The following is a 25,845-nucleotide window of genomic DNA, read 5'->3' as shown; positions in this document are numbered from 1 at the left end:
GCTGCCATCACCAGCTGTCAAAAACTTACAACTTGCGGCACAGTGGCAGTAACAAAAACCTATGCCTACTCGCACGCGAACTAACACACTGTATGGGCATAGATTTTTAATACTGGCACTGAGTCTTGTTTTGCACGTTCAAAGACTTTCATATTTGATGAAGGGTGTATCCGAAACTGCGTAATAAAGTATTAAGCCATCTAGACTTTATTCGCGGAAGTGGTGGTCTCCCTGCAACATCCTGCGTCTTCCCCCACTAGTTGTCCGCTACTATTAGCAGCTGGACTGTGGAATTGCCGTCCCATGCGAAGGTTGCCGTTAACAACATAACACAAACGGCGTGTTGTTGAAAGGCGTCACATTGTGTTCAGCGAAGTATCACAGGTATGCAGTAAACCGGATGACCATCATTGGTGAGTATAATGGCTACCTGGTAAGAGTACAATTCGTCCAAAGTTTTAGAGGAGTACAGCGGTATGACTTCTGACGTCACAGTGTGGAGACCCACGGAACATGACTTCAAGTGGGGGCCACGAGAAATACAAGCCCTGCAACGAACTTGTGACGTCACACTAGTCGCCTTGACCGCCATACTTCGCGAACGCTCTGCCCCGTGCAGAGACCATGGGAAATCAATATGTCGATGGAAAGGTACTCAGTAATTGTTGTATACTACCGAGAGCTTGCATACCTTTTAAAAGAGCAATTAAGAATTATTACACCTGTCTGAAGTAGTTACTCACTCCCTAGCAGAGGTGGGTTCTGGCAGTCGTAAGAGTTGCAGTGTCGTGCTGTGACGTATGCACTGCATCTTGTCTTTCTCGTGGGCCTCGCCTCGAGTCACGACTGACAGTGATTGTAAGAATTGTGACAGCACTGCGGTACATCACGGACATCCTGCGTCCTCATGTGCTATGTCACATGTGACAGTACTGTGGTTCCATTTCCAGCTCATCCAAACATGGCAAGAGTCTATGAACGATATGCATGATGTGTAGGTACTCCTATTGCCACCAATATTCTCGATCTGTCTCCAGTACAACATGTGTGGGACTATCCCGTACAACAACTCCATCTCAGTGGCAGTATCTGGGATACCAAGGAACAGGTACAACAGTTGTAGGTCGTCTTGCCTCAGGAGAGGATACAGCGGCTTTATGGTATCCTTCTCAGCCGAATCAGTGCTTGTAATCAGACCAGATGGGGTGCACCGCCGTACTGATATGTGGGCTCATACAGCTAAACCGAGCGAGGTTGTGCAGTGGTTAGCACGGTGGATTCACATTCGAGAACACGACATTTCAAGACCTAATCGGGACAGGCGGATTTAGATTTTTTCCTGATTTTCCTAAACCACTCCAGACGAATGTTGGGATGGTACCTTTGAAAATGGCACGCACGATTGATTTCCTTCCCCATCCTTTCTTACTCCGGGCTTGTGCTCTGTCTCCAATGATCGCACTCCTTTTTTCATACTACTAAGCGATTTGTAAATGTGACTCGATTTTGTAACACTGAAATAACATCACATACACTGCTGGACATTAAAACTGCTACAACAAGAAGAAATGCAGATGATAGACGGGTATTCATTGGACAAATATATTACACTAGAACTGACATGTGATTACATTTTCACGCAATTTGGGTGCATAGATCCTGAGAAATCAGTACCCATAACAACCACCTCTGGCCATTATAACGGCCTTGATACGCCTGGGCATTGAGTCAAACAGAGCTTGGATGGCGTGTGCAGGTACAGCTGCCAATGCAGCTTCAGCACGATACCACAGTTCATCAAGAGTAGTGACGCGTATTGTGACGAGCCAGTAGCTCGGCCACCACTGACCAGACGTTTCCAATTGGTGAGAGATCTGGAGAATGTGCTGGCCAAGGCAGCAGTCGAACATTTTCTGTATCCATAAAGGCCTACACAGGACCTGCAACATGAGGTCATGCATTATCCTGCTGAAATGTAGGGTTCCGCAAGGATCGAATGAAGGGTAGAGCCACGGGTCGTAACACGTCTGAAATGTAACGTCCACTCTTCAAAGTTCCGTCAATGCGAACAAGAGGTGACCGGGATGTCTAACCAATGGCACCCCATACCATCACGCTTCGTGATACACCAGTATGACGATGGCGAATACACGCTTCCATTGTGTGTTCACCGCGAAGTCGCCAAACACGGATGCGACCATCATGATGCTGTAAACAGAAGCTGGATTCATCCGAAAAAATGACGTTCTGCCATTCGTGCACCTAGGTTCGTCGTTCAGTACACCATCGCAGGCGCTCCTGTCTGTGATGCAGCGTCAAGGATAACCGCAGCCATGGCCTCCGAGCTGATAGTCCATGCTGCTGCAAACGTCGTCGAACTGTTCGTGCAGATGATTTTTGTCTTGCAAACGTCCCCATCTGTTGACTCAGGGATCGAGACGTGGCTGCACGATCCTTTACAGCCATGCGGATAAGATGTCTGTCATTTCGACTGCTAGTGATAGGTCGGCCGTGGTGGCCGAGCGGTTCTAGGCGCTACAGTCTGGAACCGCGCGACCGCTACGATCGCAGGTTCGAATCCTGCCTCGGGCATGGATGTGTGTTGCTGTCCTTAGTTAGGTTTAAGTAGTTCTAAGTTCTAGGGGACTGATGACCTCAGAAGTTAAGTCCCATAGTGCTCAGTGCCATTTTTTGCTAGTGATACGAGGCCGTTGGGATCCAGCACGGCGTTCCGTATTACCCTCCTGAAACCACCCATTCCACATTCCGCTAACAGTCATTGGATCTCGACCAACAAGAGCAGCAATGTCGCGATACGATAAACCGCAATCGCGATAGGCTACAATCCTACCTTTATCAACGTCGGAAACGTGATGGTAAGCATTTCTCCTCCTTGCACGAGGCATCACAACAACGTTTCACTAGGCAGCGCCGGTCAACTGCTGCTTGTGTATGAGAAATCGGTTGGAAACTTTCCTCATGTCAGCACGTTGTAGGTGTCGCCACCGGCGCCAACCTTTGGTTGAATGCTCTGTAAAGCTAATCATTTGCATATCAATGCATCTTCTTCCTGTCGGTTAAATTTCGCGTCTGTATCACGTCATCTCGTGGTGTAGCAGTTTTAATGGCCAGTAGTGTACTATCTCAACCCATGAACTTGTTTTTTCATTGCTGCTCCTCCTTTGGGTGCTTCATCTTTTTGACAGCCAGTGTACAACAACGCAGGAATAGCGACGCAAGTGCGGCATGTCAAGTTCAGCCTGAAATGTACAACCCGTATTGTGTAAATTTGACGAAATCTACAGAAAATTCACAATTCTTTCATTCTAATATCACATATTTCTTCTCATTTCTAAGTATACTGCAGATATTTCAAGATCGATAAACATCTTTCGCAGTATATAACATCATTCGCACTCATACCCATTTCTTTCGTGATACCGAACAACAAACTAAAAATACTATGTAACCAACCTGTACGCGTCTCCCTTACAGCTACCTTTTCTGCAATGTCTGCACTTCAAACTTATCACTTCTCAGTACTTAGCCTGGATGAAACAAGGCATAAGTATTCGTATCAACTTATAGAAGAATGAAGATAAGACAGTTCAAATATTAAAATTGTGTGGGTTTTGTATTTCTTTTTCGACACTAATCTGAGGCTTTTCATTTAATACCACACAAAAAGCACATCCGTCTGGAGGTACTACAAAACACAGTATTATGAACTTTTGCCGTCTACAAAGCAAAGACTCTATAGTCATAAATAGGAATTCAAGATCATCAGCGTCAACCATAGCAGAGCTGATACAAGAAATTTTGTCTTCTCAATTGTTTTTCGTAACATCAAAAGAGTCATCCGATAAAAGCAAGCGAGGCCGAGTAGGGATCTGGTTGGGTGGCGATTCAAAGTTCCGTGCAGCCATCCAGCCCGTAATATCCACTAAATACCTTAAGGAGGATGCCTCAACGGTTCCTCCAAAATCCAAGTGTTACTCATAATCTACGTGTTAGCTCAAGAAAAATGTGAGTGTCTCTGGATTAAGTTAGGGCAACGTAAATCACATTTTCAGTTTTACGTCGTGAATCGGAGAACCCGATACAAAATAATTTAGAACACGATCCAAATACATCAACATTACAATTTGTTTATGTTATAGAGGATTCAGTAAAAGTACGTTGATAATGCATAATCCTAACATAAAATTAACTATTTTCTGAGAAACAATTATTTATGTGTTACTGATATAGTTCTCAGGTTTTGTTCATTTATCAAATCGAGAATATTTAGAGGTATTGTTATAATTAAACTTACTGTTTTCTATTATTTAAAACATAAAATCAACAGAAAACTCTCCTACAGTTCGGTTTTATGAAATTTTAGGCACTTACAATTCTTTACCCAAAGACAATGACTATACCGATTATATCAACCATGTAAACATACCTTTGTATCAAAACTAAATGTTTTAGTTCGCTTGGAAAATGTGTTACATTTTTGGCGAGAGACAGTTGGAAGTTAGTAGTTCTTGTCAAGAAGTGTGGTAATTTGTGGGAACTGCAAAATATGGAATAAAATAATTTTGAAGAGAAGATACATTCATCTACACATCTACATGATTACTCTGCTATTCACAATAAAGTGCCTGGCACAGGGTTCAATGAACCACCTTCACGCTGTCTCTCTACCATTACACTCTCGAACGGCGCACGGGAAAAACGAGCACTAAAATTTTTCTGTGCGACCCCTGATTTCTCTTGTTTTATCGTGATTATCATTTTTCCCTATGTAGGCAGGTGCCAACAGAATGTTTTCGCAATAGGAGGAGAAAACTGGTGATTGAAATTTCATGAGAAGATCCCGTCGCAATGAAAAATGCCTTTGTTTTAACGATTTCCACGCCAATTTACGTTTCATGTCTCTGGCACTATCTCCCCTACAATACAAAACGAGATTTGTACTTTTTCGATGTCATCTGTCAGTCCCGTCTGATGCGAATCCCACATCGCACAGCATTACTCCAGAACAGGGCGGACAAGTGTGGTGTAAGCAGTCTCTTTAGTAGACCTGTTGCACCTTCTATAAGTGTTCTGCCAATGCCTCGCAGTCTTTGGTTGGCTCTACACACAACATTATCTATGTGATCGTTCCAATTTAGGGTATCTGTAGTTGTAATCCTGAAGTATTTAGTTCTATTTACAGACTTAAGATTTGTGCGACTTACCTCGTAATCGAAATTTAGCGTATTTCTTCCAGTACTCGTGCGAATTGTTTCACACTTTTCTTTATTCAGTGTCAACTGCCAGTTTTCGCACCATACAGTTATCTTAACAATTTTGCAATTCGTTATGGTCATGTGATGACTTTACAAGATGGTAAATGACACAATCATCTGCAAACAGCCTAATAGGGCTACTCAGATTGTCTCCTATGTTGTTAATATAGATCAGGAACAACAGAGGGCCTACAACACTTCCTTGGGGAACGCCGGACATTATTTGTGTTTTACTCGATGACTTACCATCTATTACTACGAAATGTGACCTTTCTGACAGGAAATCAAAAATCGAGTCGCACAATTGAGGCGATATTCCATAGGCATGCAGTTTGGTTAGAAAAGGCATGTAAGGAACGGTGTCGAAATCCTTCTGGAAATCTAAAAATATGGAATCAATTTGAAATCCTCTGTAGATAGCACTCATTTCTTCATGAGTATAGCCGGCCAGTGTGGCCGTGCGGTACTAGGCGCTTCAGTCTGGAACCGCGTGACCGCTACGGTCGCAGGTTCGAATCCTGCCTCGGGCATGGATGTGAGTGATGTCCTTAGGTTAGTTAGGTTTAAATAGTTCTAAGTTCTAGGCGACTGATGACCTCAGAAGTTAAGTCGCATAGTGCTCAGAGCCATTTGAACCTTTTTTTTTTCATGAGTATAAAGAGCTATTTGTGTTTCGCAAGAACGATATTTTCTGAATCCGTACTGACCACGTATCAATAAATCGTGTTCTTAGAGATACTTCATAATGTTCGAATACAGTATACGTTCCAAAACCCTACTGCAAATGTGACATGGACCTATAATTCAACGGATTACTCCTTCTTTCCTTTTTTATTGGTGTGACATGAGCAATTTTCAAGTCTTTACGTAAAGTTCTTACTGTGAGCGACCGGTTGTATATAATTGCTAAATATGGAGCAGTTGTATCAGCATACTCTGAGAAGAAGCTGACTGCTATACAATCTTGACCGGAAGCCTTCCTTTTATTAAGTGATTTAAGTTGCTCTGCGACACCGAGGATATCTATTTCTATGTTATTCATCTTGGCAGTTGTTCTTGATTGGAATTCAGGAATATTTACTTCGTTTTCTTTGGTGAAAGAGTTTCGGAATATCGTGTTTAATAACTCTGCTTTAGTGACATCGTCCCCTTCTTGCACCAGTGTACCGCAGGTCTTTAGAAGGGCGTAGCGTTCCAAAAGATTGAAAAAGGGCACAGGTCATCCGCGTTTTCAAGAAGGGAGGTCGATCAGATGCGCAAAACTATAGACCTATATCTCTAACATTGATCAGTTGTAGAATTTTGGAACACGTATTATGTTTGAGCATAATGACTTTTCTGGAGACTAGAAATCTACTCTATAGGAATCAGCATGGGTTTCGAAAAATACGATCGTGTGAAACCCAGCTCGCACTATTCGTCCACGAGATTCAGTGGGCCGTGGCGTGTTTCTTGACGTCCTCAAGGCGTTTGATACAGTTCCCCACAGTCGTTTAATGAACAAAGTAAGAGCATATGGACTATCAGACCAATTGTGTGATTGAATTGAAGAGTTCATAAATAACAGAACACATCATGTCATTCTCAGTGGAGAGAAGTCTTCCGAAGTAAGAGTGATTTCAGGTGTGCCGAAGGGGAATGTCGTAGGCCCGTTGCTATTCACAATATATATAAAGGACCTTGTCAATAACATCGGAAGTTCACTGAGGCTTTTTGTGGATGATGCTGTAGTATGTCGAGAGGTTGTAACAATGGAAATAGTACTGGAATGCGGAAGGATCTGCAACTAATTGACGCATGGTGCAGGAAATGGCAATTCAGTCTCGATGTAGACAAGTGTAATGTGCTGCGAATACATACAAAGATCCTTTATCATTGAGCTACAATATAGCAGGTCAGCAACTGGAAGCAATTAATTCCATAAATTATCTGTGAGTAGGCATTAAGAGTGATTTAAAATGGAATGACCATATAAAATTAATCGTCGGTAAAGCAGATGCCAGACTGAGATTCATTGGAAGGATCCTAATGAAATGCAGTCCGAAAACAAAGGAAGTAGGTTACAGTACGCTTGTTCGCCCACTGCTTGAATACTGCTCAGCAGTGTGGGATCCGTACCAGATAGTGTTGAAAGAAGAGATAGAGAAGATCCAACGGAGAGCAGCGCGCTTCGTTACAGGATCATTTAGTAATCGCGACAGCGTTACGAAGATGAAAAACTCCAGTGGAAGACTCTTCAGGAGAGACGCTCAGTAGCTCGGTACGGGCTTTTGTTGAGGTTTCGAGAACATAACTTCTCCGAACAGTCAAGCAGTATATTGCTCCCCCCTACGCATATCTCGCGAAGAGACCGTGAGGATGAAATCAGAGCGATTAGAACGCACACAGAGGCATACCGACAATCTTTCTTTCCACGAACAATTTGAGACTGGGATAGAAGGGAGAGCCGATAGAGGTACTCAAGATACCCTCCGCCACACACCGTCAGGTGGCTTGCGGAGTATGGATGTAGATGTAGATGTATATGTAGGCTCCACCGTTGTTATCGTACAGTTAAGGCATTGACTGCGTATTGCCACTGGTGTGCTTTATGTATGACCAGAATCTCTTTGGGTCTTCTGCCAGGTTTCGAGACAGAGTTTCGTTGTGGGAATTATTGAAAGCATCTCGCATTGAAGTATGCGCTATATTTTGAACTTTGCCAGTATTGGCGATCTTAGGGATACATTCCTGCTTCATAGTATTACTGATATGATTTGTGTATAAACAGAACATGGACACATTTTCCAGCTTTAGCATAAAAGAATTATCGACCTATGACGACTGCACCAACATGAAGAACTCGCAACAAATGCTTAGAAATAAGTTGAGTACAAAATCCTTTTAATGACTCTCTCTCTCTCTCTCTCTCTCTCTCTCTCTCTCTCTCTCTCTCTCTTTCTTTCTTTGCTTCATGTTTTAACAACTAAGATCTTAATGTTCAAATGTGTGTAAATGCATGTGAAATCTTATGGGACTTAACTGCTAAGGTCATCAGTCCCTAAGCTTACACATGACTTAACCTACATTATCCTAAGAACAAAATACACCCATGCCCAAGGGAGGACTCGAACCTCTGCCGGGACCAGCCGCACAGTTCATGACTGCAGCGCCTTAGACGGCTCGGCTAATCCCGCGCGGCAGAACTGAGCTCTCTTACCCTCCTAAACACAAGCAGTAACTGTGCAAAATTACTTGCCGAAGTGCTACCGGCTCTCCTAGAGGAAGCAGCGCTTGAAATACGTAGATGTTCATGGTATCACACTATTCGCTTGTTGCGAGGAAAGCACTAACCAAGCTGTTTCCTCGTCGATGGGTCGGTCGTGAAGGCGTTACCAGTTGGCCTGAACATTCGTCTAATTTGGTGTCACAGAACTTTTTCATCTGTGGTAAACTAAAAGGTGAAGTCTGTGTACAAATTCCAACGAACCAAGAAAATTTGAAGCATCGCACTGGTGCAGTATGTGCAACTATATCGAACGAATCTCTTCATTATTTCCAGAAGTTCTTGCACCAGCGACTAAAAACGTGTGTTAACAGTGAACAGTGGCATTTCGAGTACTTTATGACATACGAAAGGAATTTTAAAATAGTGTTTGTCACTACATCCTTTTGTGATTTCCTTTTCGTTGTTGTTGCTGCTGTAATTTTATCGTATAAGGGCGTATCCCGAAATCAAACTCGTGAAGTTGTAAGCTAAGAATGTTTATATCTCGATTCCTTGTTTGACAAAACGACTCAGTAGAGGACGTGCACTTTTCTTTCAAGGCTCTGGCAGAAGCAAGAGCAGAGCTGTTACAGTAACTAAGTGAGGAATTATTCTTAGATGGCATGTCGTTTTCCTTCCAGTTGGTGTTTCGGTTGAAACAGATAAAACTGAGAGTGATCAGTATCGGTTTTAAATTGAACTTTTTCTCCACTGTTCCTCTCTTGGAAATAGAGTCGCTTAGCTGTGACAAGTTGGAGCTCTCCATTAGCCTGACGCGAAAGTTTTGCATACCAGCACGAGCTTCCGCATAAGACAACAACCTGATTCATCATCAAACCAAAACCATTTAAATGTTAAGTTCTAAATAGATCAGTTTCTCAGAAACTACTAATTGGATTTTGAAGACTGAAACGCTGTTGAATTCGCCTCTTTTAGAAATACAATACTAGCAGTATATCAATGTAAATAATATAGGTACGAAAGGACACTGTACGTCATTCAGCAAGTACTTTTCCACAATTCATTATGGTGACAACATATTTGCGATGTCTTAAACAGAAGTAACTCAGCTGAGGCGCTTACCTAAATGTCCCTCTATATTTAAACATTTGACTGTGTAATGCTTTCGGCTTGACTTATTAAAAAATACCAGGGCTAAAAAGAATAAGTGCTTCAGAGGCGAACAAGATACTTGTGTGGTGTAGAAAGAAGTTCGCAATAATCGCTTACAGGGGGGCCATACAAACTTCCCTTTCAGCAATGTGATCCATATGGCAAGGGGTGTAGCGCACGACCAGGACTGCAACATAAGTAAACAGTAAGACGTGACTGCCAACCGTTGTCGCCAAATCCAGCAAAGCACTTTGACACCCCATACGTCCAGAATTGCTACAGAGTGGCTGCAGTTACACTCTTCTGAGTTTAAACAGTTCCTCTGGTCACCAAACTCCCCAGACATGAACATTATTGAGCATATCTGGAATTCCTTGCAACGTGCTATCCAGAAGAGATCTCCACCCCCTCGCACTCTTAGGGATGTATGGACAGCCCTGCAGGATTCATGGTGTCAGTTGCCTCCAGCACCACTTCAGACATTAGTTGTGTCCATGCCACGTGGTGGTGCGGCATTTCTGCCTGCTCCCGGGAGCACTACACGATATTAGGCAGGTGTACTTGTGTTATCGGCTCTTCAATGTATATTCCTGTAGGTATTTTCCAACTCACCATTAGCCCGTTTACTCAGTATACGGTAAGTACATTTCGACCCACTATGAGCCCATTTTCCCGGTAGACGTTCAGTTACAACACAACTCAACGTATGAACCAACTTTCCAGGTGTTCCTGCACAGTCACAGTAAATCTGTTCCTAGAATTACGTGCGAATGAAGAAAAAAAGAGTATCGGTTCAAAATAGTTCAAATGGCTCTGAGCACTATGCGACTTAACATGTCAGGTCATCAGTCCCCTAGAACTTAGAACTACTTAAACCTAACTAACCTAAGGACATCACACACATCCATGCCCGAGGCAGGATTCGAACCTGCGACCGTAGCGGTCGCGCGGTTCCAGGCTGAAGCGCCTAGAACCGCGTGGCCACCAGCGGCCGGCAGAGTATCGGCACCGAGATTCTATCCACAGACACAGCGCTTATAAAACTGAGTGCCTACTAGCTCTGTTGCATATTCCTGGAAAGTTATCCACTTTAAACGCCTAAAATCCTATCATAAAACCTAAAATTTTCAAACTGGATTTTCTCTAAAACGGTTGAGAGTTGAGTCTTTCTGCCTAAATATACTTAAATCCTAGACATGGCCTAAATGAATGAAATGAGTGAGAGTAAGTTCGTACGGTCGCTTGTTTAGCACAGCTTAGAACAGGAATTCGTAGCGCTACTGTCTCCCCAGCAACGTCATGGGGCTCTGGCCAATGGAAACGCTTTAGCGGGGACGGGGCCACCTGTTAAATTTGCACCAACCTTAGTTGATAGATAGTCAAACAGGCTATGTTCGTCGACGTCACAACTTCTCCATGCGGTGGAGAAGCGCAGCATTTGCGTACTTAGAGCGAGCTGAGCCCTGCGGCGCGTCTGGCGTCGTTGTTTGACTTACCTCCCTGGGTAGGCCGGTACTGCTGGTGGTAGACGCGGTACGCCATGGCGTGGGCCCGGAGCATGGTGTGCGCCGCCAGATAGTCCCCAAAGCCGTGTGCGTTCACCGCAGGCGCCTTCATGCGGTACTGGCCGTAGCCCATGCAGATCGAGGTCGGCTCGTTAAACGTCAGCCACCACTTCACCTGTTCATACACAACAGACAAAACAGCAGGCTGACGTGTGTGCGATGCAGTTACAGGCCTCTCCCCAAAAAAAGATACATTGTATGCGTACTGCGCTCCACAGCTGGTAACTGACGTATTCGTTCCTATCTTGCTACTGTGGTCTTCAGACCGAAAACAGGTTTGGTGCAGCCCTCCACGCTATTCTGTCCTGTGCAAGCCTAGTCATCTCTACGTAATCCATGGTCAAATATTATAAGTATAGTACATGCATCATCGTATAAAGGTAATTAACAATTACAAATAAATGAAAGTACATTTTTGAAGAATACAGTGATGTAATAAAAGATGTCGCTTCCATAACTGTCAGTACCCGTCAGAGACACACATGTCGCGCTTGCCAAATACAAGCTGGAAAGGTATATTGTCATCCCATCCGGGATAAATTAGCGTCTTACATAGGCCACCCACGACATGATATTAGTAGCATAAGGAATACATGAGGAAAATTAAAGGGCATATATCTCTGCAATGGAAAAGCAGAGCAGATACAAAAATATATAATTTACACTCCCATTACATTCATCATTAGGCGTGTGGAGTTCATAGATTATAACAGTCCAGTGTTCAGGATGTAGTTAAATAAAGAAATGCTGACCGGAATATGTATGCATGCAATGACAACCTGAAACCAAACTTAACTGTAAGACATGACAAGTGAAAAAGTCCGCCGACCGCTGTGGCTGAGCGGTTCTCGGCCCTTCAGTCCGGAACCGCGGTGCTGTTCCTATCGCAGGTTTGAATCCTGCCTCGGGCATGGATGCGTGTGACGTCCATAGGTTGGTGAGGTTTAAGTAGTTTAAGTTCTAGGAGATTGATGACCTCAGATGTTAAGTCCCATAGTGCTTAGAGCCATTTGAACCATTTATTTGAAAGAGTCCTACCAGCAGAATCAACGTGGCACAAACAGCAACCATAGTTATCATATTGGCACATTAAAGTGTGTGGTACTGGATAGCACTACTCTCATAGTGAAAGAGTATAAGAAGTGAAAGGGAGAATGAGTATTTGTGGGAGGAGCCATATATCCAAAAACAAGGCAAAGAAAAAAGTTTACAATATTTTTATAACAGTGAAATTATTCAAGAAAATTTTGTTTCTCATCTCTGTCTGCTCGTTCAACACTCTGCCTGGGAGTGCATTTCATCTTTGAAAAATTTGCATCTTTTCCAATAAATTCATTCCAACCCCTTATTGGATGTATGTAATATCATCATGTAAACTTCATACTGCGAAGAGAGTGTTTAAAAGTTTTTATTCGTACACCTAAGGCATAAGCGTTACTTCGGTGTAAAAGCACTTTACACCTTATCCTAAACTTTCTAACAGTTTGCCCAATATAAGGCTTATCGCACTGCTGACATTCTATTTTGTACACGCCAGACATGTCACAAATTAAACCTTTCTCTTAATTATGCCTTAAACCCACACCAACATTATTCAAGATATGAAATGATACCACGACAATACTTTTCCCGAACAGTAGCCTAATTTTCTCAGACATAGTACCACAACAAGGAAGGACGCAATATTTAGTTTTATTCCCCTCATTGCTATAATGGAACTGTTTTGCGCTGTATTCTGGTTGAAATGTGCTGTTGGTATTGATCTCTGCATTGTACTTTTTCCTTGGCGCACACTGCTATCCTGTTGACCTGTTTATACCTCGCCTATACGTTTTCAGCTCTTCTTCTTCGTTTCTGATACCCTGTAAAGTTATTTTTTAACTTGAACATGATTGACGTATTTTTGTCAATAGCTGCATTCCTATGTTTCTATTTTCGTAATATGCATGGTTTCTTTGTTCTCGTTTCGTAAGTACTACAGGGTATCGCTTTTTTCATTTAAATTTTCATTTTGTAGTTGTAGTTACATTTGTAAATAAGCTGTTTCTTGGGTCACAACTTCTTATAATATATCGTTGATGGAGCTATTATCCCAGGGGTGATGTCTCTATCACCTGTATGATGACGTTACTTTATTTTTGTTATAACGAAACTGGTCAGTGAGAGAAGTAGCACTAACGCACTCTGTGGTCGTTCTACCGGTCACGGAGAACTGTTACTCTAGTTATTTACGTACGCATCGATGACGTGTACGTGTACTCCGTTACAATTAATACGACTATGGGTTCTGACTGCTTCACATTCTTTTTACCAGGCGGCATTGTAGTTTGAGTGTATAGAAGTATATACGTTTCAAATTGATAACTGCAGCAACGTTTTCTGAAACTGCATTTTTATGTTACGAGAGAGAAATATTTTGGCAAAGATAAGGCAAAATAATGCACCGGAACTTAATAAGTTCGAAAAAATGACTGAACTAAAATATTTATCAACGCCCTCCTTTAAACCAGGCCTCGACGAAATGTATATTAAAAAAAAAGAATAACATCGAAGATTTGCTGGAATTAATGCATTGTATCAAGGTAGGCTCTCTAGAAGCAACGCGTAGTACCAGACCGAGGGAGGTGGCGCAGTGGTTAGCACACTGGACTCGCATTCGGGAGGACGACGGTTCAATCCCGTCTCCAGCCATCCTGATTTAGGTTTTCCGTGATTTCCCTACATAGTTTCAGGCAAATGCCGGGATGGTTCCTTTGAAAGGGCACGACCGATTTCCTTCCCAATCCTTCGCTAACCCGAGCTTGCGCTCCGTATCTAATGACCTCGTTGTCGACGGGACGTTAAAAACTAACCACCGCCACCAGTACCGCATAGAAAGGCACTGGGTACTAATATGAAGAAAATCTGAGACAGTTGAAGCCCTGAGGGAATATACATGTATATAACACTGGGCCTATCCTTCCGTAGATCTTTAGAAAGTCACATCGGAGACTCAAAATTCACAATACACGCCGCGAAGATGCACGATCGATCTAATTCGCATCTGGACAATGTTTCTGTTATATGTTTTCCACACAAAGCACGACTGTGAAAATTTATCGCACGCGTGATTTCTTCCTCACTTAGTTTGATATCCGTATTTGAGTTACCTTTCGATGCGTAATTACGTGGCTTGTAAGACATGTGTCAAGATGCTGAGAGCCGGCCAGTGTGGCCACGCGGTTCTAGGCGCTTCAGTCTGGAACCGCGCCACCGCTACGGTCACAGGTTCCATTCCTGCCTCGGGCATGGATGTGTGTGATGTCCTTAGGTTACTTAGGTTTAAGTAGTTCTAAGTTCTAGAGACTGATGACCTTAGATGTTAAATCCCATAGTGGTCAGAGCCATTCAAGATGCTGAGACTGAAACAGTGGGGATTCTACTAGCAGACTGGCTGCTGTTGGAGGGTTTAGTTCTACACGATCCACTCACATTAATGTGATCACCGCTTAAGTTCGACGTCAACGTGCAATAAACACTCATAGACCGCATGTGGCAGCACTAGCAGTGGGGTGGGGGGGGGGGGGGGGTATACAAAGTGCGTCGGGGGACGCGGAGAACAGTGCAATGTAATGTAGAAACGGAGCGATTTAAGCGACATCCAAAAGTGCGTGATTATTGGTTCAAAAGTTTCAAATGGTTCTCAGCACTGTGGGACTTAACATCTGACGTCATCAGTCAGTGATTATTGGGTTTCGGGGCAAGGGTAGAAGTATTTGCGAAACGGCTGAAACTTTAACCTGTTCATGTGCACCCATGGTCAAATGGTACCGCGTATGGCAAAATGGCGCCACCCAAAACCGGCGCCAAGGCTACTGTTGTGCACCACCAACGATGAGCGACGTCTGCGGAGATGTACACGGGCGAATAGACGTGTAACTATTGAGTAACTGACCGCCCAGATGAACCGAGGGACTGCCAACAGTATCTCCCCAACGACCGTTCAGCAACGTTCCTGCGTATGGGGCCTCTGCAGAAGGAGCCTGGTTCTTGCACCCACGCTGACTGCTTTTCACAACCAACGAAGCTGGTAATTTGCACGCCAGTAACTCAACTGGACATCCACTGAGTGGCCTTTTCAGATGAATGACGTTTTATACTCCGCCGGACAAAGGACCGTTGGAGTTAATGGCGTTTGAAAGCAAATGCAAAAGCCAGAAGAGGGAGCGTTATGGTCTGGATAATATTTTCTTAGCATTCTCAGGGTGTTCTCGTCGTTCTGGAAAGCACAATTGATGAACACAAGAATCCATCTGTCCTCTAGGGCAGTACCATGGCATTTACCAGGAGGTCAATGCAACATGTCATACAGCTCGCTATTTACGTGTGTGATTCGAAGAGCATTAGGATGAGTTTACCGAACCCCCTGCGAGGTGGCAGACTGTTTCAGTCCTTTCACCTCAAATTTTATCCTATTTTCATACTGAATTTGCATAGGAGACTCTCCTGCTTTCCGATTCAGTTTTTACTTGTCAGCTTCTGCACGCTGATTACAACAAAATGGCTCTAAGCACTATGGGACTTAACACCTGAGGTCATCAGTTCCCTAGACTTAGAACTACTTAAACATAACAGCACACACATCCATGCCCGAGACACGATTCGAACCTGCGACCGTAGCAGCAGCGCGGTTCCGAACTGAAGCGCCTAGAACCGCTCGGCCACAACGGCCGACGCTGATTACACTTGTTGGTTAATGGGTATCATGTAGCAACTTGAGTTACCCGCCTCTCTGTACGTAATCTAACAGTTCATTCTTGTAGTAGTTTTTTTTTTCATTTAAATGTATGTGTTCCTGATCAGGAGAACTCCTTTTCGCTCTGGTGAAAACACGAGGAAATTGCACACGCTTTGAAAGAGCTGCCTGTCACTCAGTTGGCAGCCGCTACGATAGTAGACTACACGAGCAGCCAAGAGAGCCTTTAAGGGATTATTCACCTAGCTCAGCCTCTGCATGCAGTGAGCGGGGGAGTGGAAGCAGAACAGGAAACCACTGGTGAAAGGGGTGAGAACTCGGCTTGTTAGAGGCCTAATGGTGGTATCCTCAGCTGCCCATTTGCCGTTGTTGTGTTGTGTGTGGTCTCCAGACATGTTTCCTCGAGTAAAATAAATAGCCACTCCGCGTCTGCAAATTTCCAAACTTTGCCTTTCCCATACGAACGCTGTGCGAAGTCCAACAAAGTTTCCATAATTTCCGACAAACAAGTCTGTACGTAGGGGAACGGAGCGACACTCGTTTTCCATTTCCTTATACACCTATCTCATTGCGGATACACCTTTAAATTTATTGTGGGAGCTATGGAACGGACTTCTAGCTCCCTGATGCGAAGAGCACTTAGGCCCTTCCTGGGCTAGGTTAGAAGAGATGGCCTGAAGAAGGGCTATCAAATTTGGGGAGTGGCATACGTAGTCTTGTTGGTATTCGTATGGAAATTCACATTCGAACATCTGCTTGGTGATGCCACTCTGGACTCAGCATTCGTACGTGTTTTTCTTGACATCGGCCCTCTGCCAAGTTTTGAAATTTCACTCTGAACCTACGCGCACTCGCGACGAGCAATCAGGATGATGAGATCCCTGATTCGCAATTTCATCACATCGGTTCAGCCCAGCAACAGCAGCAGCCGCAGTTCGGCGCACCCTGACTTGTTGGCAACCACCTAAATAATAGTCACGGTAAGACTGCATTTGCAATGCACACTGCCGACTTTGAGAATCGCGATTAATTGAGGGAAAAGTTCATTCCTGGTTTCTATTTTTTATAGTCTTCCTAACTTGATCTGCGCGCTTCACTCACTGCCATGCAAGTTTTTCTGCGGTCTAATTATTGCTTCAAAGAGGATTTTTCTCGTAACTAATCATGTTTGTTTCACTTTCGAGTTAATTCACTGGAGCTCACCCGCCTAGTACTGTTTCTTTCTGATTCTTTCTTTATTCGTTAACCTACCGTATGTTCTATTTGAATTAATACCTTTTTGAGTTATTTTACGGTTTGTGTCCTTTATATGTCTGGGCCGCACCATCTCAACCATAACTGTCCAACATCATGCTGGTGGCGACTCTAAAAATCATTCATTTTCTTATCATTGTTCTATTTTAATTATGTACACTAATTCTCATACTGTTTTACAAAGATTTATGTGTCAAGAATAATTTTTACATCCTCTTTGAATAAATATTGTTTTACCAGATTAAACTCTATTATTCAGCAATCATTAAAGTAAATTATTCAATTGAATTGCTCGGGTCCTCCAACAATAAGCTACAGGGAGGCCCCTGAAGAGCTCAGCATTTTATCAAATAATGTTTTCCGATGTGCGTGGCAGTTGATTTTTCAAGTAGCCTATTAGCTTTATGGGTGCAATCTATCATTTTATCTGGACCCCGGCGATAGATTCATCATCAGCCTATTCTGCATACCCACGGAGCACCTGAAACGCAAGTGGTCGTGTTCACAGCACACCAATCTTCTGGCACCATGGCCATCGAATTCCCCGGACTTAAGCCAAATTGGGAAACTGTGGGACCATCTCGATCGGGCTGTTCGCGCCATGGATCCTCAACCGAGGAACCTTGCACAGCTGGCTTCGGCACTGCAGACGGCATGGCTCGTCATCCCTATCCGTAACTTTCACAATTTGATTGTCTCTCTCTTCCTACATGTCCCGCAGCATTCCGCGCTTCAGAAGGTGGCTGTTCTGGTTGTTGACATATCGTCACATTAATAGGACTCGACAGCTTATTTTTAACATATTTCCACCTATTGATTCCACTTTCACTATATCCCTCCCACACCGTGGAGCAGCCATAACTGCGAGTTTGCCGCCTTACCGTGCGATGATATTATCCGATTCCCACGGATACCTAAAGGGCACGTGCCGAATACCGCCAAGAACTCGAACTTAATGTGTCTTACAGACTGAATTAAGCGTTGCTGCGTGAAGCCCACTACTTCCTCCATCCTGTGCCATTGGTTGTCCCTCTCCTGCTCGTTTTCTTGCTCCAATGATCGCTTCTGCATCGGCGCGGTAATTCCACCATCCGAAGAGAAGATGATTTCATTCGTGAAATCTCTTAACGTACGGTAAATTGACACGCACAATTTTTACGCCAATGTGAGACCGCCATAATGTTGACATCAGCATTACCACAATGTGACTCCAAAACACAGCAACATTACTGTACAGCTAGGAAGTATTACTGATGGAGAAGGCTGTTGTAGGCAGTTGGTGGGTGATGACTGAGGCGTTGCCGATGTTCTCCACCAAGGATGGTGAGTATTTCCTAAGATCGGGCCATATCTACGTCGATCCCTGTCTGAGTACTATTAATTCACTCACGCCGACAGCGCTGCCGCACTAAGTCACGAATCTGACCTATGATTGATATTATTCTGCTTCAGTTCCTGTGATGTTGCGAGTGCGCAGGCTCTTGATTTCTTTGTTGTCTGTAGAAATGTACACGCGGGCGACCGGGAGAGCCATGAATATCGTGAATTTGATAGGTATATCTATAACCAGAGTTATGAAACGCAGAAGACAACATATATTTACAGAGAACGCAATTTGGAAAAGGGTATCTCGCTGCTACCTTCATATCAGAAGGCCAGTAACCCGCCACTAAACACCGATTTCTTAAAACATCGAACACATTTGTAACAAAAACCTTCAATATCTGATTACTTCACGATATGATTAATTTATAATACACTAGCTGACAAACCAGCGCTGCCCGGGTATTCACTTTGTCAATTTTCTATTAGAAATGGGAAAAATTGTGTTTGTAGTGTGATACAGAAAACAATCATTTCTATGTATTCGTGAAAACACATTTGAAATTATGAAAGAGTCATACAAAGAAATATGCATAACGTATGAATGCATAAGTACAGTTGCATCAGGTGTCTACAGCGCTATTTTGTAAACGTCTCTATGGCAACACCTGCTCTTAGCTATTGTTTGCGCCTCCGGCCGGTTTCGCTATACAGTTCAAAGCTGTCAAAAGCGTTGCCAGGTGTCAGGGATTTCCTTAAGTTCACTCGACTGTAGGAGTGTCTTAGTAGTAAAGAATAAACGTGTTAAAACTTCACGCATTATGAGACATTTTGTCACGCATCTCAGTGTTTATGCCGTCATATCTCTTGAACTATGTGTCGTACAATGGTGTATTTGTGTAGAAACATTCAACGGCATATGTGGATACTGTTTGCGAAATATGTTGCGAATATATTTACTAGCAAACAAGTAATCAACTTCTCTACGCATGGTGCGGCAGTTTTTCACGCATCTCATGATTTACGACATCGTACATCCTGAACTACGATAGATGGGTGGTTCTTACCATGACAGCGATTGTTGCCTGATAGTAAGGGATATGTGTACCAAGTTTGGTGAAATTGGTCCAGTTGTTTAGGAGGAGATGTGCAACAGACACACACACATAACTTAGGTATATATGTACACACACACACACGAATACCCTTACATATATTTTGATAGTACGAATGGGTTTTTAATATGTTTTCCGTCAAGTACATATAACCTTTATGACTGAAGAAAAAATACCATAACTATCACAGTTTTATTGGTTTCGAATTATTCACCCATACGCTAATGAAAAAGCCAAAACCAAAACGTGATAAATTACAACTTCATGCTTGATACTGAAGTTTTCCCGCATGAACAAGGAACATTTAGTAAGCGATAAACTGTTTCATTGTTTTTTGCGGCTATAAGAGAGAAAAAACTAGGATATGGTTTGAAATTATGTTGAACGTTCGTTGAAATTAACTAAGTGCACTCATTATCATAGATAAGTGCAGTTCGGGCAATTTGAGCTCCGTTTATAAAAAAAGCTAGTTTTTCACGCATCGTCATGTTTATGACGTCACATCTGCTGACCTATGTGTCGTACGATGATAGAATTTTGCAGATGCGTTCAGTGGTTTGTGGATACTATCTGCAAAATATATTGCGAACTTAGTTTGTAGTAAAAAATTAATAAAATAAAACGTCATACCTGATGCTGAAGTTTTACTGCATGCACAGCGAAAATGTAGTAAGCGCAAACATATTGTCTTTTTTTGTGGAGGTTGAGGGGATTAGCGAAAAATAGTTTCGAAAAGGTTTGAAATTGTGTGTGAGGTTTGTTGAAAGTCGCTAAGTGCTGAAATTCTTAAATACTGAATAAATGTAATCTGTCTAATTTTTTGAAATTTGAAAGCGACCTGTGGCAGAAGGTCGTTCTATTGTTCCCCAGTTGGGCAATCCCCTCTGCATCATCTGCCCGCCTTGGTTGAGCACTTGAAAAGTGTCTATTTGCCAGAACCACAGTTTGTCTCCTTACAAGTACATTTTTTTTTAAAGTACTTAAAGATGTGCAAATGACACCAAGCATGTTGCCCAACTGGGGAGTCGTGGGTGAACCCTCTGTCATTGCTGCTTCGGATCGTGTTCAGATTTCATCTAATGGTTTTGAACGGTTCCTAGTGGTTTCACCCTGTACACGAGAACAGAAACTTAGTTTGCACTGTACTCTGAAGGGATGCGGTCACTTGCAATGGGGTTACAGGCCCACGATGTCCTTAGAGGAGGGTTAAATCTTCGGGTGGCGTCTCATCAGTGTCAAAAATTGTCACGAATGTCATCCTGTTGCTCATCAAACTTTGAACTACTATCTTCGATCTTGATATCTGTGGGAAACAACGCCGCAAGGGAAGAGGTGACTCCACTGACGGCCTTTATGCTGCACACTAGCGCCTTTCCGTATATATTCTGAGCGGCGGTTTCTCTGAAATGTTCTCCTCGGCCACCCGTAAGGTAAGCGCATGATTTCAACACTGCGATTTGCGATTCTGACCTCCATCTGAGAGTTACCAAAAGGAGGTGTGAAACTTGGGTAAGAGAGGGCGTTGCACACCTTCCCAGGGTGGGTGGTAAGTTCCTGTGGGCCCAAACTGCTAAGGTCATCGGTCCCTTGGCTTACACACTACTTAATCTAACTTAAACTAACTTACGCTAAGGACAACAGACACACCCATGCCAGAGGGAGGACTCGAACTTCCGACAGTGTGAGCCGTGCGAACCGTGTCTAGGCGTCCTGGACCACGCGGCTACCAGGCGCGGCAGACCCTCCCATTTTGTGAGACGTCCTTGATGGCGTAGGGTAGAACTGTGCTTACATTTGGTTCGAATGTCACATCATTAACCTACCTTCCACCTCACATGAACTTCCGAGGTGTGGCCTTTTCTCGCAAGCGTCGACACCTACCTGTTTGCTCCCGAGGGTGACGGCGAGGGTGTCACGCTTTACTCCGTTACAGAGGAAGCTCGCTGGCACCTTTGAGCCAAACTTCAAACTTTTGCGTCGCAATGGGATACAATTGCGGGGTTTCGAAAAGCGATCATTTAATTCTTTTGCGCATTGTACGTACACCGACTATTAGAGATCAGTTCCAGCTCAAGCGAAGTCTGCAAGTCGCAACGACACTCAACAGACAAGCAGTAAACACTAACGCCGCAAGTAGAAAGTCGGCGAAGCCTCAGAGTTTCGGTGGCATCCACGGATGTAGGTGTTATCTCCGAGGAAGTAGCTGTTAGCAGATAATGTGTCTTCTCTTCCGTTTCTTATGACTTAATCCCTGTTATCGTGGTAGTGATCCGACAAAATCACAGACATCCGCACTGGATGAGCGATTGCTGCAGCTTACGAAACCGACTTGTGTAAACAGGTGTAAGAGAAGCACCGGTGTGGAGTGTTTGGTACAACTCTCCTGACCAAGATCAGCACAGCTCTAACTTCTTTGTAACGTCCCTGACTCACTGTCTACGTACACTGGCATTAAAAGCACTGAACTCGATAAATTAAATGAGACCTGCGCGTCCGTTTCTGTATTCGTGTATTTCAGTACATGTGCACAGAGTTCCAGTCAGCACTTGTAAAATGACTCTGACTGTAATCCGGAACGTTCATGGAAAGAACAAAACTTGAGTTTCTTGTTCTGGTTCAGATGGTTCAAATGGCTCTGATCACTATGCGACTTAACTTCTGAGGTCATCAGTCGCCTAGAACTTAGAACTAATTAAACCTAACTAACCTAAGGACATCACACACATCCATTCCCGAGACAGGATTCGAACCTGCGACCGTAGCGGTCGCTCTGTTCCAGACTGTAGCGCCCAGAACCGCACGCACACCTCGGCCGGCCTTGTTCTGGTTTTGGAAGGAAAAACGATCAGCACCAATGTAAGCGGCCAATGGGCGAAGACAAATAACGAATTTCTGATACACAAGGAATCATATGAGGCGACACGATAAGACCCCTTAACATATTAATTTACTACTGGCAGAAATTTCTACAAATGTTATTGGCGTAGAGTCCAGAGAGAAACAGATTAACCCCGTAAAGTCAGGTTGGAGCATATAACGGCACGTTTACGTAAAAAAAGAAATTGAAATGGGTTTTTCGGCTGACAGCTACTTCCTTTCAACTCTTGTATCTAACAACCAGTCACCACATCGAAAGAAACTATGGAAGCGCAATAAAAGCTTAGAGGGGGCAGATGCCAGTGCTAAGGTTTGTAGAAGACACAAGACTTCTCATCAAAAACAACTTAGCTGAGCTGTTAAATAGAATAGAATGGATCATTAATTAACAACAGACACGTATCCTTTACAAAGTATTCGTTACTCTTTTCTTTCGTTACTGAACGTCATTACTGACGTAGCCATTGCACAAATGGCATTGGCTATGCTATAGGGAAAAAAGGTAGCCGTTACTTTTACAGCCCCACACGGTTGAATTATTACATGCCGTGTGCAAGATCAGCATACAGATCTTTCATTCCCGGCTGGGTCGGAGATTTTCTCCGCTCCGGGACTGGCCGTTGTGTGGTCCTAATCATCATCATTTCATCCCCATCGACGCGCAAGTCGCCAAAGTGGCGTCAAATCGAAAGACTTGCACCTGGCGAACGGTCTACCCGGCGGAAGGCCCTCGTCACACGACGACGACGGTACGTTACGACCTTAGTACTGAAACAGTAATCATAAAGTAAAAAACAGTTTTATAAGGCTGCATGATTTCCTTCACGCACATTCTCGGCTGTTGTGTTTGCGGTTGCACTTTCCGGTATCCAAGATGCTGGCAATCCTCATTTCCACAGAGAACTGCGTTCGTGCGTGACATCAGGGTCTGTCGCTATGGGTACGCACTCGTGTTTGTTATCGCCAGGCTTTGTCGGTTGCAGCACACGCCACTTATCGTAGCTAGCCTTATCTGTATAATCGTTATCTGTCCTCAGCTAATGTAACTTCGAATGAAATTGTGATAAGGCGACACATGACCACACTACATCCGCACGTCAAAAGTCCTAGACATGTATCCGTATCATTCCTTCTTACTGAAGAACTCACAACACTTGAAGTAAGAAGATGATTACGTTATATGAGCATGCAACGTTATGGCAGTGTTCTGAGTCTATCCCGTGTACTTAATATCGACGCTCACCGGATTTCAGAACTAAAACAGAATACAGAGGCACGTTATTGACAACTTTTAGTGCTATTTTTGAGTGCTATTTTGGTATGTCTTCTTTTGCTGGCTATTTCTGGCTGCTATGATATCGGAACACGTACGGGAACAACTCAGTAACTGGTATCAGCCCTAGGAGAGTGGTTTTCGCCATACGTACATTGTTGTTCTGCGATTCTACCGTTCTGTGGGAAGGCGGTTATTAAGATACTTGTATTGAACAGAAGGCTAATGAGGTATGGTATAAGAATATTGTTAAATTTCTGGTGTTAATTAGATTGCTGCAGTAAGATGGTTGACGACCTTTTCTTAGATGACAGAACTTTCGAAAATATTGAAAACCATTTTGAGAGCGATCTAACCTGTATGTCGTCTACTAAAGTAAAGAGAATCGCAGAGTGCTGCCTCGTATGTTAGAAGAAACGCTAAACGTTCTTAAAAAGGAGGTTTCGAGAATTTTATAGATCTTCAATAAAAAGTTCAAGATTTCTCAGTGCGTCGCAGAAACGCTCTCGTTTCAAAACTCAAGGGTAGAATTTAAGTTGATCATGTATGCAGTGACGACGTTCTGCTAGTGTGCGTGATTCCATAAATGGCTGTAAATGAGGGATGCTAGGAACTGTTAAATCGGTTTTTAGCACCAATCCAATATCGAGATCGAACAAACCTCCTCATCTCTCGTGATGCTTTCCCCTTTTGCACAGACCAGCTCATTTGACAGCACTGGGTAGCCAATTAATTACTGAAACGCTTAACTACGATAATAATGGAAGCAGAAGAAATGAATTTGAATTTGTGACACAGCCGGAACTTTTTACTTACTCGGCAGAAACGCTAACCATTACACCACCGCAGCACTATGGTTAAGTGCTGCACGAACTACTCAAGTCGAGTGCCCTTCCCAACACAAACTTCAGTTCATATATTCAGCTTATTTACCCCCTACGTTGTCACCTGGACGTTGCACCAACAACATCACTCCCCACGACTCTCATCAGTATACTTCAAAAATTGAAAATACATCGGGAAGGTTGAAAATCTGACGTGTCTGAGGAGATCCTCTAAAGCTGTGACCGAAACACTGAAAGCTTCTCCACGGATATGAAGCCGCACGGGATTAGCCGAGCGGTATGGGGCGCTGCAGTCATGGACTGTGCGGCTGGTCCCGGCGGAGGTTCGAGTCCTCCCTCGGGCATGGGTGTGTGTGTGTGTGTGTGTGTGTTTGTCCTTAGGATCATTTAGGTTAAGTAGTGTGTAAGCTTAGGGACTGATGACCTTAGCAGTTAAGTCCCATAAGATTTCACACACATTTTGTTTGAACGGATATGAAGCGCCAGAAAATTCGTGTTGCACACTCGTCTCAAATGTTTCCAGTTAATATACTGTATCATCCTACACGCGGTTGGTTTTAATTTGTTATGGACTTAGCTGGGAACTTACGGACCGCCATATGCGGTTTTGGGAGTATTCCGGGATGTTTCCTTCAAAAAGCCTATTTCCCTCCTTACCTTTATTTGTGTTCTGTCTCTGATGACATCAAATTCGACAGGACTTTAACCGTCAACCTTGCCTCTACACATATATCATAAAAAATTCTTGATTCTACATCTACATGATTACTCTTCAATTCACAATTGAGTATCTGGTACAGTTGCATCGAAGCACCCTCAGCGCGCAGGGAAAACAAACATTTAAACCTTTTCGTGCGATCTCTAATTTTCTTATTTTATTGTAATAATCATTCTTCCCAATGTAGGTGGGCGTCAAGGAAATATTTTCACACTCTGAGGAAAAATTTGCTAATAGCAAAGATCCTGCAACAATGAAAGACACCTTCGTTTTAATGATTGCCACCACAATTCGTGTATCATACCTATGGCACTTTCTCCACTATTTCGCGATAATGTGAAATGAGCTGTCCTTACCTCAACTTCTTCTATATCCCCCTTGAATCCTATCAGATGCGGACCCACACAGTACAACAATATCCGAGAAGACGGCGGACAAGCGTGGTGTACGTAGTCTGTTTAGTAGACCTGTTCCGTTTCTTTTTTTTTCTTTTTTTTTAGTGTT

At 43.4% G+C, this 25,845-nt stretch overlaps 1 protein-coding gene across 1 annotated transcript in view; it reads right to left on the bottom strand.

Moving 5' to 3' along the window:
* LOC126281966 (myrosinase 1-like) overlaps positions 1-25,845 on the bottom strand; it is a 286,428-nt gene that overhangs the window by 147,423 nt on the left and 113,160 nt on the right. The window contains exon 5 of the mRNA XM_049981342.1: positions 11,133-11,316. Within this exon, the coding sequence (XP_049837299.1) occupies positions 11,133-11,316 (184 nt within the window). The remainder of the gene's footprint in view (positions 1-11,132; positions 11,317-25,845) is intronic.

The sequence above is a fragment of the Schistocerca gregaria genome, chromosome 7 (assembly GCF_023897955.1).
Source record: "Schistocerca gregaria isolate iqSchGreg1 chromosome 7, iqSchGreg1.2, whole genome shotgun sequence".
Taxonomy (NCBI): Eukaryota; Metazoa; Arthropoda; class Insecta; order Orthoptera; family Acrididae; genus Schistocerca; species Schistocerca gregaria.
This window is presented reverse-complemented; position numbering and strand designations above follow the sequence as displayed.